We start from the raw sequence: 17,890 nt of genomic DNA, 5'->3' as shown, positions 1-17,890 counted from the left end.
CAAGGCCACCAGCTCACAGAATCTGGCGGTATAGGAAACTATGCCAGAGCCCTTCATGGTTAGGCTCCATAGTTCTTGTTCTAGTTTCTGGATATCGCCCCTGGGGCAGTATTCTTCAATCATGAGCTCTCTCAGAGCTTCCCAGCCCATAGAATTTGCCATTATTAGAGTTAGTGACTTGACATGGCTATTCCACCATGCCAGGGCTTTTGCCTCGAAGGTGCATGCAACAAATTTGACTTTGCTCCCTTCTGGGCATGAGCAGATCTCGAAGATCGACTCTGTCTTTTCGAACCATTGCGAGAGGGCAATGACTCCGCCAGTACCCTTAAAGGACAATGGCTTGCAATTGGTGAAGTCCTTGTAGGAGCACTCTCTCGAGCGTACGGGGGCCTCACCGTGTGTAGAATGAACTGGTGTTCCACCTCCGGTGGCACTGGAAGAATGATATTGAGCCATGGCTGTTGCCACAGCCGCAGCTACTGCAGCATTTAGTGTTGCCGTATCAATTTGTGGAGGAGGTGGTGGTGTTGGACTTACTCGAGGCTCGCGTCTCGTTGATCGGCACGGAGGCATCTTTTAAACTAAAAGTTTACAAAGATGAAGATATTGGTAAGCATTAAATAGAGAGAGATGATGAGAATGACTCATGGACTAACTCTCCATAGCCCAACAACACAATTGAATATTATGATTTGAATGTAGATCTAGTACTAAGAGACGATAGCATTTGGATATTAATTTCCATGAGATTAGATATCTGTCAATAATACTGGTATTACAGATGTAAATAGTTCTGGAAAAATGACCAAGAAGTAGGTCTTACATCAAACCAAGATGGGAAAATTTTGACAGGATTACGACCTAATCAAGACTTAACAGATCCAAAGTTTTCACAAAGATAGGAAATTAAACTAGAGTTTTCACATAAACTAAGTTACATCCAAAAGAGAAAGTTGAGTAGGCTCTATCTACGACGAGAACCACTAGAATGAGTCCTTGATTCTGACAGACGACGCTCCATGTCTCTCATGCGCCTTTCAGACATTGCCTGCCGAGCTCGAAGTTCCTGACTTCGGCTTGGGATGCAGCAAGTTATCTCTGCAGGGCCGCGTTCTGGTTCTGGAATCTTGTGTGAGCAGACTCTAGATGGCGAATATGGACTGTGTTGACTCCAGTATCGGCATCAACCTGTAGGATTTGGTTGATAGACCCTCTACCCTGCTCATCAGTACGGGCAACCCTGTGGACTAGAATAGGCAAGATTCTGTCCGCTGAGGCTCCCTCGCTCAAGTCATAGAAGCTTCGATCTCCATTGTAAGGTAACGGATGACCTTGCTCGTGACTCCATCTGTTCAAGTTTGCTGCCCACAGAGGTGTGGGACCTTGAAATGTTGGACGAGGGTTAGGATTTAGGTTTGGGTTTTGAGCCACTGGGGGTAAGTTGTTGACTTCTGGTTCTGATTCAGAACCATTAGAAAAACCTTCAGCATGGTGATCATCCAAAGGGATTGGATGATCATCTTCTGGCTCCTCTTCAAGCCATCCAATATTGCCTTCGTTTGGGAAGTATGGGTCGCCGTGGGGATGGAATCCAGGCATGATAACTATGCGAAAAAAGGGGTAAAGAAATAATTAATAGACGTACTAATTAGATAATTATAAGATGACCTTTATCAGTTACTTCAATACTTGCATAGTGCATACCAGTTACATGAAATCAAAACAGGATAGACCTTCGAATAAGTGACCCTAACTATAAATCCACAACCAAACAAGGAACATGAAGTAAAGCAAAGATCACAGATTCTAAGTCTATGACATCCTAGTCACATATAACCTTAGCGTATCCACTTAGCAATTATTGACCTACTAATAAAGACCTTTAATTCTCAGATAAGTAATTATAGTAACACAAAATACTCCTATAGTATTTTACGTTTACATTCTGTTCTAATGTTTTCATTGGAGTAGTGTTGGTAAGTTTTTAGACTTGTTGCAACCTCACAACCACTCTTAGGCACATGCTAGTCACTCCTCGGAAAATATAGTTGATCAGGCTATATCATTCCCAGGGTTGACTGTATGTCTCTAAGTCTAATTGTGTTGCCCAACAATCGTAATACTTTTGTTTTGTCCTAGTGACACTGATTTTAGTATGAATACAGGTATGTATACTTGGTTAAATATTTTATTATTTAAAAGTATAAACTCTTGGTCAGAGTATTTAATCCCGTTGTGTTTATAGTTTGTATATCTTTTATGGGTTGATATACTCGATTCACTATAAACAATGCTCTGATACCAATCTGTCACACCCCAAAACCGGAACGGCGGAAACGTTCGGGGGCGGAGGACGTCATGTACAGTATCACAACAAAACATAGTAGTAAACAGGCAACAACATCATCCATTTCATTAATAGTATAATTTAATACAAATGTGTTCTGTTAAGTTTATAAGACATAAAAAATGTAAATCAAAATAAGAGATGAGTCTTGAACGAACTCCATCTTCTCAAAACCTGGCATCGGTACCTTCTACTGATGACCTGAGAATACAAGTTATTTTGAAAGAGTTTATCAGCTTTAAAGCTGGTGAGATCATAAGCATTTTAGTGTCATTGTTTGTATGAAAATGTTTGTAAGTGTTTGATGTATAAGTTTGTAAATGTTGTAGTAAATGTTTGTATCTCCTAGAAAATCCTATATTTTCTACTAAACGTAGCCTTTTACCAAGGCATCAAATGTCTTGAATGTTTGTTTCTTGTAAAAGTGTGTATTTTCCCAAGTATGGCTATGATTAACCAAAAATATAGTTTTACATTACCTTTTATGTGAGATGATCACAATGTGAATGCAATGGGGAAATAATAAAGTACTGTAGTGTTGTGTTATAGTAACTACTGCTGTACTAACTACCTTAAACCAACTGTTATTTAAAGTATGAATGTGATATGCCTGTACCATACTACCAACTAAAAACACGACGATGAAAGACGTCGGAAGAAATGACATTTGGCACCCGTAGACTTGCAAGTCCCACTGTAGCGAGCAGCAAGGTGTAGGATAGTCAATCCAGTATAGATCTATACACAAATTCACGCTCTCCTTCTAGGAGACTCTGGATACAAAACGAGCCATGACATGTGATGTCATGGCCCGAAACCGTGGCTCACATTTATGTTATGGTGTTCTTGTATATGTATTGTATGTACTAGTGTAATGTATGTTCTCTCTGTCTAGTATGTAGTATGTTCTCTTTGTTTCTCATCATAGTATGTTTTCTTGTATAGTGTATAGTATGTATTGTTTCTCGTTATAGTATTCTCTATCTATTTCTCGTTATAGTATTCTCTATCTGTTTCTCGTTAGAGTATTCTCTATCTGTTTCTCGTTATAGTATGTATTGACTCACGTATGAACTGACTCATTTTATGTTTCATTGTTCTAGTAATAGTATTAGTAACTTCCTAAACTATACCTATTATAGTTTACTAGAAAAGTTGTTTGTATGTATGAACATGATGGTGTACCTTTGCTACCCAAAGGTACTGAACTGAATGAACGAACTTTTATATCTATACACATATATATAATATATAATTAAGATTCAAACGACCTTCGGACAAATAACTGATACCCTAAGTCCACAACCAAACAAGGAACAGGAAGCAAGGCGAGCTATCAGTCCTAAGTCCTCTCAATCCTACTTATATAACTATATCTATATAGATATGCATTTGACAAAATATAAGTTTGAAAGAGTTTGAATAGAAAGTATTTAACATGCAAAAGTGCTTGATAAACATTTTGAAGTAGTTGTTTTACAAAACAGCTAATTGAATAGCAAATCCTTTGTTTGATAGTTATTAATCACATGTGTTTGATATAATAACTATAATGTTTCAACTTGTATTCCCCCCCCCCATAAAATCATTTAAAATCATTTAAAAGATAAGTTAAGGGGTATGAAATCACCTGTAGTGAGTGATACAGAAGTATGATTTGGAAATAGGATGTAGAGTGTCAGGTGAAACCTTGAGCACACAAAGTTCCTAATAACATATAATGACATGTATGTGTATCTGATTAGTGTATAAACAACTAATTATAAGGGATAACATCCTAAAAGACTAGGAAACTCTTAGTTTGATGGGGATACAATCACTTATGATTGCATAAGTAGGGTATGTGGCCACCCTATAGAGTTTACGGTCCAAATGGCATGACCTAGGGTGTTTACGGTCCAAGTGGTTTACAGTCCAAATGGTTTACGGTCCAAATGGTTCACGGTCTTATGACCTTACGGTCTAATGACCTTTCGGTGATGGAGTTTACAGTTTAAGGAGATCCAACCGTAAACTCACACCCTTTTGAGCATAGGATGATTTCAAAGCATTTCGAAGGTTTCTAAGTTCCATTCTAGGCTTTAGAAGGGTTTAATGGTCACAATGCATCATTTAATAGGGTTTACGGTCTAAGGAGATGCATAGACCGTAAAGACCTTTTGTTCTTGGACAAATGATGATTTTAAAGCCTTAAATCAAGAATCCTAACTAGATAACAAGTATAGAAGGTAGACACTTACAATTTGGAAGCAAAGGAGGGTGTTTTCGGTCCAAAACACTTAAGTGTTCTTGATGTTCTGTGGGATTCTTCAAGATCTAGACTCAAAAGATGAATTTGCGGATAAATTCAAGAGTAAATCAAGAGAAAGAGAGGCAATAACTCGAAGTAGGGAAGGAATCACTTACATTAATGAAGTTTGGAAGCAAAAACTCAAGATCCTTGGGAGAGAAATCGAGTTCTAGGGTTTGATATTGTAAAAGTGATTGAAAAATGACTAAGTGTCATGTATATAGGGAGTTTACGGTCACCATGACCGTAAGCTCTAAGCTTCTGATCGTAAACTCCTTTTGAGGAGTTTTACAGTTTGCTAGATGGTTTGGAACATTAACTGATACATCCAAACACTGCTTCCTTTGATGCACTAGGCTCAGAATGCCCAAACAGACTCTAAACAGTGCTAAAAGTTAGCAGAAACGAGTTTCACTTTGATTGAAGTGAATGGTCGTACAAGATAGAAATTTCGGGTTGTCACAAATTGTGTTTAAATAATATTGCAAAAGCTCTCTCAATTATAAAACTTTAAGTCTTCAATATATAGTTATGAAAGTGTGTTTAGTTTTAGAGTTTTTGTACCTACATATCGTAATGAATATGCTTAACTCTCTTACAATTGTCACTGCCTAGGCGTCGTTTTCTTATTGGATGTTTCTTTAACCGACTCACTGGTTTGTTAACCTATATAAAGGGATGTTAATTAGAAAGTATAGAATGCTTTTTAACTAGTTCTTACGATCAACATTGTAATCGAACTTGCATTCTCTAATCAAATTTAGAACCTTATTTAATCTTGTGTGGTCAAACTTTACTTTGAATCAAACATGATTTCATTCTTTTAGAATATATTCGATTCTAACGTCCCAAAACCAAGGTAAATGTTTTTCATTTTAAAATACATTTTCATAAAATCCATAATGTAACCAATCATTGTTTCAAAACAAAACCATAAAGACATAGTATCAATATCATCTCACAAAACATAAATCAATAAGAGTATGTGTACGATCACACCTTCACCTTGTCCCGATCACCTGAAGTACCTGAAACATTTTATTCCAAAAATGTAAGCCAAAGCTTAGCGAGTTCCCCCAAAATACCCTACACAACAATACACATACAATGCAGTCACACATGAGCCTACAGTCTGCGTGAACCGCCTTGCAAGGCCTATAGGATACCTAGACCGCTCTACCAAGCCTACAGTCTACTGGACCGCCTCGCAATCCCTACATTAATTGGACCGCTCCCTTGGGCCTACAGTCTGACTAGACCGCCTCGCAAGGTGTATGCTACACATCGACCACCAGGTTATCTTGGCCTACCACACAAAGTAGTACCACCTTAACCCAACCACAACATGTCGATATATGATAACAGATAAATAGTAACCAGCAAAGCAAAGGTAATCATACAGATCTACCAATCCAACATACTACTACAACATACCAACATCCTACACTTGAGAATACATACTACAGTACAAAGTATAGTGAGAAACTCACCTCGTAGTCTAGCAGATAAACAATACGGCTTACACAATCCAAGAAATGGTACTACGAGCGTCCTATCCAACAATCAGAGACCATTCCTCAATCGAAAGTCCAAAAACCCACAAGTCAACCAAAAGTCAACTTGGTCAAAAAATCAACTTCAATTATCACAGTTAATGATCAAAAGTCCATCAGTCGGTAATCACGTCGTGGTCAAACAGTTTCCATGTCATAATAACCTCACGATTAAATAGTCGCAATGATTACCTATCGCCACATCGTGGGAACTAGTCTTCCACAACGTGGGAACTTTTCTGGCTAGCTTAATGCATTAAGCTCTTAATCCTTCAAGCTACCTATTCATACTTTCTAGAAGGCTTTCTCACACCCAATGGGTCATAAAAATCGATGCTTTATAGACATACACATACAAATCATGTCGTAAACTCTAGGTAGGTTAAAAATGATGAAAATGTGCACAAAACCTCATGCAATGTTTTAAAACTCAATCATTCCTCGGATCTGGGACATATAATCACAAGAGAACCTTAAGGATCCATAATTTTGCCAACTTTATGGAATCCAACCATACCAACTAACTCAAACATGATGACCAAGACAAAGAAACCTAGATCTAGAAGCACGAAACATAAAGGTTGGTACTTGAAGACTCAAAATGGTCCAGAAGATGAGCTAGAAAGTGGAGTAGCTTGCTTGCTGGATCTTCACACATGGATACCTTCTTCGTATTCTTCTTCTCATCAAAAATTACAAAAAAACCTAAAAAACTCGACAATGGTGCCTATGGGTGCTTCTAGGTCGAAAGGGAAGTGGTGGAGGTAGATGGTGTGCAAACGCTAGCCATCACACCCCTTAAACAGGGCTTAAGGACGAAAAATTAGGGTTTTGCGACATGGTCGTCGTCATGTCGTGGCCAACATCATGCAATATCATGAGAACCCAAATGAATGCCTGTTTCATCTGTCCTTGACCACATCGTGGTGCATCCTTTACCATGTCATGGTAATTACAAAACTTCATTATTTAAGACTTGAATTGCCAAAACTTAAAGGTGATGTTTACCTTTAAATTGATGTTACAATTCTCCACCACTTGAAGTGGATTTCATCCTCAAAATACTCATCTACAAACAGGAATGGGTAGTGCTCATGCATCTCCACCTCGGGCTCCCAAGTCCACTCTGAGCCACTCCGGTGTTGCCATTTCACTTTGACCAACGACAATACCTTGTTGCGTAAGGTCTTCGTCTTCCTATCAAAAATCATCACTAGTCTCTCCATGTAGTTCAGGTGCTCGTCAACCTCGATTTCATCCAATGGAGTTACTGTTGTATCATCCACCAAGCACTTCCGAAGTTGGGAAATACAGAAGGTGCTATGAATCTCGCTCAACTTCTTAGGCAGATCTAACCGGTAGGCCACCTTGGCCACCCGGGCCACCACTCGAAAGGGTGCGATGAACTTAGGGCCCAACTTGCCCTACTTTTTTTAAGCATATAACATACCTTCCAAGGTGATAACTTTAGCACAGACATATCTCTAACTTGAAAGTCAAACTCGAACTGTCGCCTAACAACATAACTCTTCTTTCAGCTCTGTGTTGTCTACAACCTTTGCATTATCTACTGGATAAGCTCTGTCATCTGGAGTACCACCTCAGTGCTCCTTATGACCATATGACCGACCTATCTCGAAAAAAATTGAGTCTGACACTTCCTCCTATATAGGAGCTCATACGGACCTGCACCGATTCTAAAATGATAGTTGTTGTACAAAAACTCAACTAAAGGAAGGTAGGAATCCCATGTTGGGTTTTGAACACTATAACACTCCTATGGTGCACATGCAACCCTAAATGCTTTGGATCTATGTTTTCTCTATTATACATGCATATTTTCAATTTTCTCAAAGCATTGATCTAACTAGCATAAAAATTGCCAATTGAATAAAACATCTAGATAGATGACATACCATTTGAAGGACTTTTAGTTCTTGACACTTGAAAGCTTGAGCACCTCAAGTGTGATGCCTCTAATGGTTCACAAACTCCAATATTCAAGAGTATGGTTTAAGAGAATAATTTATTTGTCTCAATGAAAAGGTGCAACCGATTTTGGTCTATGGAGGGTTTTATTTATAGTGTTGGACATGCTAGGGTTACACTTGGTAAACCCTAATAACCCATGACTTTCCACATTCTCATGCTCCATGGGTTTAATCTCCATGGACTATCCATGGATTAGTTTAGCCCATAATCATGGATCATTAGCCCACACTACAAGAATGATTGATTTACATAATGAATCCCCATATATTTAATTAGTCTCTTTTGATCACAAAATTAATAAATTAATTCTTGATCAATACTAATTAAATAATTTCGTATTAATATATTGTACTTGTAATATATTAATAAACCATAAATAACCTTATTCTCAAAATCCATCCTATCAAATTGCACTGGTGAAGGCAACCCAAAAGGACCATGCTACAATCGGGTCAAGTACATACCAATTATGGTTATGGGCTTAGACACCAAATCAAACAGTCTCCCACTTGGATAAGTCTAATAACTATTGTTGCTAATGTACGTCATGATCTGACTTAGCAATCGTAAGCTTTCAAAAGCCGCTGTCGAACTCTGACCTAGTCATTGACGCGTCCGCCAGATAATGATCATATACTCCTTTGTTCTCAAGATATCTATGCGGACAAACACATGGAACATAGTCATACTTATTGTCCTGCAATTTGTTTCCTGATTCCTGATTCTTCTGACATAGAACATAACTGAACACATCAATTTAGTAGTAGGAGTAGACACATGTCCGATTTGCGTTTGCGGCTCTTGTAGGGAGCCTTCCTCTTCTTTCCCTTCCCATGTCCAATTGCCAGAACAGGGGCAAAAAGTAGTAGTAGGAGTAGACACAACCGATTTGCCTTTCATTTCTTTCTGCAGTCCTAATAAGGCCTTGAAGCTTGCTAAGAGTGACCTCCTCCTTGTTCATATGATAGGTCATACGAAACTAACCATAACAAGAAGGCAAAGAGTGTAGAATAATATCTATGGCCAACTCTTCATCAAAATTAACATTTAATTTAAGCAAGCGGTCCACGAATCTCTGCATCTTCTGCAAGTGGGCTCTGATGGGTTCACCATCCTTCATTTTGGTTGTGATCATGGAGGCATGATCTCATACCTCTCCTGCTGAGAATTTTGATGATATCTTTCCATCATATCATGATACATTTCATAAGGATATTAGTCCTCATAGGACTTCTGCAACTCTGCAGTCATGGTTGCAATAATTAGACACGACACCTTTGTCGCATCCCCTCTCATGAATAGTATGTTTAACGATTAGTTCAGGAGTAGCAGTGGTGACATCAATATGCTTGAGCTCTTTATCAAGGACATATTCTTTGTCCTCATAGCGAATAGCCATCCTGATGTTTCGAATCCAGTCATTGAAATTCGAGCCATTAAAAATGACCCTCCCACACAGATTCATTAGGGAGAAAGAGCCTGAAGGGATTGGGTTGGAAGCATTTTTTGGGATAGACATCTGTAAAAGAAGAAGAACAAAGTTTAGATTAGATGATAATCCTTAATATTACACCCAATATGAAATATTAAGGCTAGGATCCAACACAATATTCTACAATTGCAAAGAGGGATGCCGTAATCCAATTGTAAAATATTTGAAGGTAGGTAAATGACGATTTACCAATTTCCACCATGAAAAACGAAATAGATTATTAAGTTTTAATTGGATTGAAATTCCTAGATCTTTGAGATTCATTGAGCTTTTCAATGGCATGTTTAAATCTCGATTGTGCCCTTCAAGTTTGTGACTGGGATGCCGAGGATCACAAACAAGGAGTGAATAACCATGCAAATTAGCTTGGTACACCCAATGTTACAAATCATCTAATCAATGTGAAAGTTAACCACACACGCTCCATTGATCTATGATTAACACTAAGTTATCCTTTGCCACACATTGTTAGTCCCAGATTAGTATGTCGGTTACCTACGCACGCTCCACTAACGACTTAACAAGGTGCAAAGTGTAATTTCATGGATTAGCACCATTTCACATTTTCCTAAAGTAACTAAGATTGGGAATTTTATTACTAGTTTAGTTACTTTATATTTTTATCATTATACTTTTAATGAGGGAGAATTAATGTCCTATCCTACCCGTTCGGCTAACGACCCTCCACCAGTCAAGGAAGCGGTGGGTGAGAGTGGACACCCATTAAACTACCATTTTATAGGCAGTAACCTTATACCCCCCTTTTAGACCGGCTTCGTGAATGAGGCCTAGTAACGGTAAGACCGACTTTATATATATATATATATATATATATATATATATATATATATATATATATATATTATTAAACTTCTAATATTATAAAGTATAAGGGTTGAATTTTAACTTTTAAAACTCTAGGGTTTGAAATTAAAGTTTCATTTAATGAGACTTTGCAAATTCCAAAACTTGAGGGCATGTTTTGAAACTTGTCAAAACTCTTCACATCCATAACCTATGAGTTTAATTTGATTTTAATGAAGAGACATTTCATTTTCCGTAACTTGAGAACAAGCTATGGAGGTCATTAAACACCATTTCGATCATTTTTCTAACAACTAAATTATCACATGATTCATGATCTAACTAAACTCATATGCAAGACAATTTCAAATCAACAATTTAAAAGCAACTTTGTTTATCATATAAAACAGCAATGATTTTAAAACTTTGACAATTATCTTGTGGTTGGATGAGTACAAGCACTACCATATCATAAAAAAGATTTCCAACGATTCAAAACAGTTTGTGGTAGTGTTCCAAATCCATACCAGGCCAAGAAACTCGAAATTATGCAAACAGGGCCTTCAACTCGTCGAGTGCAAGAACTGACTCGCCGAGTTGCCCTGTTTACAGAGTGGACTCGTCGAGTATGTTCATGTACTCGGCGAGTTCACCACTCAGAGGCAAAAAATTCGACTTTTTCAGCTTTGAAAAACTAGTAAGCATCAAATATAATGGAAAAAAATCCTAGGTTCTGATACCACTGTTGGGTTTTGAGCACTACAACACTCCTATGGTGCACATGCAACCCTAAATGCTTTGGATCTATGTTTTCTCTTTTATACATGCATATGTTAAATTTTTCCAAAGCATTGTTCTAACTAGCACACAAATTGCTAATTGAAAAAAACATCTAGATAGATGACATACCTTTTGAAGGAATTGTAGTTCTTGACCCTTGAAAGCTTGAGCACCTCAAGTATGATGCCTCTAATCGTTCACAAACACCAATATGCAAGAGGATGGTTTAAGAGAATAATCTATTTGTCTCAATGAGAAGGTGCAACCAATTTTGGTCTATGGAGGGTTCTATTTATAGTGTTGGACATGCTAGGGTTACACTTGGTAAACCCTAATAACCCATGACTTTCCACATTCTCATGCTCCATGGGTTTAACCTCCGTGGACTATCCATGGATTAGTTTAGCCCATAATCATGGATCATTAGCCCACACTACAAGAATGATTGATTTACATAATCAATCCACATATATTTAATTAGTCTCTTTTGATCACAAATTAATAAATTAATTCTTGATCAATACTAATTAAATAATTTCTTATTAATATAATATACTTGTAATATATTAATAAACCATAAATAACCTTATTCTCAAAATCCATCATATCAAATTGCACTGGTGAAGGCAACCCAAAAGGACCATGCTACAATCGGGTCAAGTACATACCAGTTATAGTTATAGGCTTAGACACCAAATCCAACATCCCATCTCCCTCCAAAATCAATGACGCAAGACGTCAACATATCCTCGAGCGTCTAGATAGTCCGCTCGCTCTGCCCATCTACATGCGGGTGATAAGTAGTTCTGAAGTGCAATCAAGTGCCCAACTCCTCATGAAACCTCTTCTAGAACCTGGAAGTGAATTGGAAATCTCGATCTGATATAATGGAAACTGGTAGACCCTGGTGAGCAATGATCTCTTGTACATAAACATCGACCAATTTATCGGTCGAGGAATTCTCCCGCATAGTAGGGAAATGGGCACTCTTGGTCAGGAGGTCGACAATCAACCTAATGGCGTCAAATCCCTTGGCCTTCCTCGAAAACTTTGTGATTAAATCCATAGTTATACGTTCGCATTTCCACATGGGAATCTCCAAGGGTTGTAACTTATCGTTCGGCCTCTGGTTCTTAGCCTTATCCTTCTGGCAAGTCAAACATCTCTCAACAAACCAAGCTATCTCCCTCTTTATGCAGGTCCACAAATAACTAATTCTCAAGTCTCGATACATCTTCGAGGCTCCAGAGTGAAATGAGAACCTAGACTTATGCGCCTCTTCTAACAATGTATGATGGATCCCACCAGAAACCGGAACCAAAACTCATCCACACTGGGTCAATAAACCTCGACGATCGGTGCTAAATCCATCAATTTGACCCCTTATCTTCTTTATCTTCTAATTCTACCTCTTGATTCCCTTGGCCTAAGTCGCCCTGATCAAATCCATAAGCGGTGAAATGATGGTCGTCCTCAAACATAAACCTCTTAGAGGAGCACTAGCCACCTTGTGGCTCAAAGCATCAGCGATCACATTGGCATTCCTTGGATAATAAAGGATCTCATAATCATAATTCCTGACCACGTCAAGCCAGCTACGCTGCCTCATATACAGATTCAACTTATCTATAATATATCTCAGGCTCTTGTGATACGTGTAGATGGTATATTGAATCCCATAAAGATAGTGTCTCCAAATCTTGAGGGCAAACATCACTGCCCCTAACTCCAAGGTGATGTTTGTTTTTTTGTAAAAAAACTATTTGAACCTCTTATTGATGCGCGGAGTAGCACACGCGCAACACTTTTAATTTCGCAGTCGTTTGTTTTTTGGAAGTCTTCTGAGTAAAAAACCTTTGCGCGTGTTCATTTGGGGACAGAATTTGCATTACCTCTTCCCACCTCTTCATACCTAAATCCTAAAAAAAAACAGGCCTCTCAAAGAAAATAGCACCACACGACTTCTTCTCTCATCGACTCCCGTGCTCTCTCCGGTTTCATCTCATGTCATAGGAGTCTTCTCATTGTCGCCACCTTCTCGCCGTCACTGCTCCTCACCGTTGCAACATCCTTCCCCGACGAACCCTCCTTCCTCGTCCGGTTACTCGACTTCATCAGGTAGGTTGTTTGTTCCTTTTTTTCTTTTTTCTTGCTGAATATTTTGTTCACAATTATTTTTTCTTGCTGAATCATTGATGATTGTTGATTATTTGTTGAATGTTGCTGAATTCCTGCTGAAATCGTCGCAACATCCTTATTTTTTTTGTTTATTCTTGCTGAATTCCTTGCTGGAACATCAAAATTTTAAGCTAAAATATCATAAATAGATGCTGAAACATCAAAAATTCAAGATAAAACATCAAAACAATTTGTTGAAATGTGATAAATAGTTACTGAAATGTACTCTATATGTTCTGTTTTTGTTATTAGCAATGGGAGATAAACATACATGGAGCAATGAGCAGATAAAATTCTTATTGCGTACTTGTATTGAAGTACACACTGTGGGTATAAAAGGTTTGAGTTTGCATAAACATTCATGGAACAAGTTAGGAACACCCATTAAGGAAAAGTATGGCGTTGATTTGACTCAAAGACAATTGGAAAATGACTATGACAATCTTAAAGCCAAATACATAGGGTGTTTATACTTGAAAAACAAAAGTGGCAACCTTTACAATCCTTAAACAAGCACTTTTAACTTAACTAATGAGGAGTGGGAAGACCTTAAAAAGGTATATATATATATATATATATATATATATATATATATATATATATATATATATATATATAGACACACACACACACATATTTATATGTATTTTATTAATATATTTGGAAAATATTCTTATACTAATTTTGTTACATTGATTGGGTTTAGGGACATCCGAAAGCCGTTTCTTTGAAAGCTGTCCCATTTGTGTTTTTAGAGCTTTGTGCAGAACTCTTTGATGGAAACAGTTCCTCTGGTAATCTTAGCTATGCCACATCCCAAACACCATCGGGACATGGATCATCTTCTTGCTATGTCACACAACTACAACTTATGGACACCTATTATATTAACATAGATGAGGATGATTACCTTTCCAATCATACTAGTGAGCCTTTTACTCAACCACCACCTTCTGTTGCTTCACCTTCTGCTACTTCACCTTGTGGCAATCCTAAATAAAAGGGCTAAACCCGCAACTACTAGACATCGAGCTCCTAGTTTCTCACCTGATCCATCTTCTAGCGCCTCACCTAAAGCTTCTATTACTCCTGACGATTTAGAACTAGAGATGCAAAAAGCTCTACGACATTTTACTCAAGGGCCTACAATTCCTCAATGTTTAGAGAAGTTAGAGTTGCTCGAGTTAGGCCCAGTAGACCCTCTAAGATTTGCTGCTTATTACATTTTTAGGGGACCATGAATATAAGAGAGATGCGGGTAAATTTGCCCAATGATCCACATATATTAAGAGGATGGATCTGGATGACTGCTACAAGTTTAGGAGTTTTAAAGGATGGAAAGATTGTTCGTTAGGCTTACATATTTGTGTTGTTTAGGTTTTAATTGCATGTGTTGGAACTATGTGGTTATATTTTTTTTGGTTATTTGGTACATGAATGTTATTTATGGTATTTGGTACTCGAATGTTATGTTATTTGGTACTTGAGTTTTTATGTTATGTTATTTGGTACTTGAATGTTATGTTATTTGCTTCTTGATTTTTATGTTATGTTATTTGGTACTTGAATTTTATGTCATGTTATTTAGTAATTGAAATTTATGTTTTTTTTATTTGGTACTTAAGTTTTATGTTTTTTTATTTGGTACTTGGGTTGATTAATAGGTTCCTAATGGATCACGATAAAAAGATACTTCTCATAATTCTAATATACTTGTACGTCCGCTACTTTTGGAAGAGGGGTGTGAAACGAGCGCGGGACAACGATTGGGAAATGACGGGACATGAATTCATGATAGAGTTACTTCACCATAATCCTCTTCAATGTATTGAAGTAATACGCATGTCCTATGAATCTTTTGTCCGACTATGTGCTCTTTTTAGAGTAAATTACGCGTTAAATGATAGCAAACATGTATCAACTGAGAAAAAGATGGCTATGTTTTTTATGATGATCGGTCATAACCAACGTTATGTGATTATCAAGCGAAGATTTCAACACTCAAAGAAAACAATTCATAAATTTTTTCATGAAGTGTTGGAAAAAATGTTGCTTTTGCACATGACATTATAGTACCAACTTCTTTTAATACGAATCAAAACATTCTGGGACATAATAGGAGGCTACGACGGGTTTTCAAAGGAGAAGTTGGTGCACTTGATGGGACTTTGATACATGCTATTATCCCTACAAACAAACGAGATTTATATAGAAGTAGGGGAAAAGGGGATTGTTACAAAAACGTATTGGTAATTTGTGACTGCAACATGATGTTTACATTTGTTGTGCCCAGTTGGGAAGGGATAACACATGATTTTAGAATGTTATCAGAAGCATTAGCAAATCCACATGCACCATTCCTGTTTACACCACCAGGTAAGTTTATGGTTATTTAAATAGTTTTATCTTAGTTCAAAAACTGATTTTTTATTTTTTATTTATTTATTTATTAATTTTTTTCGCATTTTTGCATTTTTGCAGATAAACATTATCTTGGTGATGTCGCTTATGCAAGCATTCAAGGTTTTATGGCACCGTATCGTAATGTGAGGTATTGGCTTGGAGGTTTCCGTCTAAGACCTGCACTAACCAATAAAGAAAAATGTAACCATGCATATGCAAAACTTCGGAACGTCATTGAGCGTGCTTTTGGTGTCTTGAAAGCATGATTCCCTATATTGAAGAGGATGACACCATTGTTGTTGGATAGACAACAAAACATTACCCATGCACGTTTCGCACTTCATGATTTTATAAGAAGAGAGAGACTATGTGATGAGTATTTTGCACGATATGATGAACCAAATGTCTCGGTTCGGAACAACAATGTAGCCGTTGATGATGATGAAGTTGAGATTCCAACACATGGTACTAAAGCGGAGCGTGAATATATGAACCAGCTACGGGATGAAATTGCCAAACAGTTGATGCAAAATATGCAATGAGAATGATTAAAGTTTGGTTTTATGAATTTTATTTCAAAATGTTATTTGCTAAATGTGACTCGAGCATTTGGATTATGTTCATGGAGCATTTTGATCACTTGGAACTAAATGGAGCACTTGGGGTTCATGGAGCATGTGATAAAGGAACGGATCATCTGAGAAAGGAATGGATCGACTGACAAAGGAACGGATGAAGTGCCGAAGGAAAGGATCATTCAGAAGGGGGTTTGGAGCAACTGGAAGAACTTTGGAGCACTTGGGAGTGATATGGAGCAACAAGGGAACCTTGTTGTGCAATATGATAAAGAGATGGGCCAAGAGTGATGCTCTTGCACCATATCACTCTCTCTTGCACCATCATGTTTACTCTTGCGCCATGAGGCTTGTTGTTGCACCATGCATTGCCTTATTGCGCCATGCATGTGCCTGTTGCGCCATGGTGATGTTGTTTCTCAAAGTTTGATGTTATTACGCCTTCCATATTACCTGTTGCACCATTTGGAGATGTTGTTGTGCCATCTAGAGATTTTGTTGCGTTATGGAGTTGTTGTTGCACCATGATGGCGCAAGTTGGACCATCTTGGTCCTTGATGAGCCAAGTATGATATGAAGTTCTCTATGATGCTCAAGATTGTTCAAGGATGCTCAGAAGTTGGTATTTCTCAAGGATAATACCATGTTGTGCCACCATGATAGTTGTTGGGCCATTAGTGTTCCTGATGTGCCACTTGTACATCATGATGTGCCACTGTGGCACAAGGTGCTCCATCTTGTGTGTTGCTGATGCTCATAAGTTGTATGACATGGAAGAATGTTCTAGAAGACGCTGCATGGCGGATTGTGATTGGTTGACACCTTTCACGGGCCTATGGGCCAATGGGCTTGGCCCATTAGGGTTTTAGGTCTGATTCCTCAAGTACAAATAGGGATGCATGCTAGGCCATTTTGTATCTTGAATTCTAGAGTGATAGGCAAATCTCTATGTGTTTGCACTTGTAACCTCTGTTTGAGAGCTCTGAAATAAAAGAATACTCCCCTCCTTCCCGTGGACATAGGTCACCTTGACCGAACCACGTAACTTCTATGTCTTGTGTTCTTATAGTTTTGCTAGTTATCTGCTTTACTTCCTAACAAGTGGTATTAGATTTGTGGTTTGTATTCCTGTGATTGAAGATGTCTACTCACAAGTTTGATTTGGATAAGTTCAATGGTTCAAATGACTTCGCTTTGTGGAAGGTGAAGATGAGGGCTCTTCTGGTTCAACAAGGATGTGCAGCGACACTGGAAGGAGAGGCAAAACTGCCAAAATACATGGCTGCTGAGGAGAAGGTGGAAATTCTGACGAAGGCACAAAGTGCCATTCTGTTGAGCTTAACAGATGAAGTACTGAGGGCGGTCGTAGATTAAACAGCTGCTACTGGGCTCTGGGATAAACTTTGTGACAAGTACCAGAACAACTCACTGATGAACAGGTTGTATCAGAAGCAAAGGTTGTACCCTCTCAGA

The 17,890-nt window shown here is 38.0% G+C and overlaps 1 protein-coding gene across 1 annotated transcript; it reads left to right on the top strand.

Annotated features, from left to right (window-relative positions):
* Nucleotides 1-15,212: 15,212 nt before the first annotated feature.
* Nucleotides 15,213-16,384, top strand: LOC145121939 (uncharacterized). The gene is made up of 4 exons (XM_079057619.1): nt 15,213-15,396; nt 15,513-15,815; nt 15,921-15,990; nt 16,150-16,384. Exons 1-4 carry the CDS (start codon nt 15,213-15,215, stop codon nt 16,382-16,384), a joined length of 792 nt encoding a protein of 263 aa, XP_078913745.1.
* Nucleotides 16,385-17,890: the final 1,506 nt, after the last annotated feature.

The sequence above is a fragment of the Lactuca virosa genome, chromosome 6, assembly GCF_052849685.1.
Source record: "Lactuca virosa cultivar CGN04683 chromosome 6, Lactuca_virosa_CGN04683_v6, whole genome shotgun sequence".
Lineage (NCBI taxonomy): Eukaryota > Viridiplantae > Streptophyta > Magnoliopsida > Asterales > Asteraceae > Lactuca > Lactuca virosa.
Note: the sequence above shows the minus strand (reverse complement) of the source record. Positions and strands in the feature narration are given on the sequence as shown.

Excerpts from the sequence above, each read along its gene's own strand:
- LOC145121939 (XM_079057619.1), top strand. The coding sequence starts at position 15,213 with ATGACGGGACATGAATTCATGATAGAGTTACTTCACCATAATCCTCTT. Across the intron at positions 15,397-15,512 it reads TATGTTTTTTATGATGATCG|TACCAACTTCTTTTAATACG; the intron begins GTCATAACCAAC and ends ATGACATTATAG. Across the intron at positions 15,991-16,149 it reads GCACCGTATCGTAATGTGAG|ACAACAAAACATTACCCATG; the intron begins GTATTGGCTTGG and ends GTTGTTGGATAG.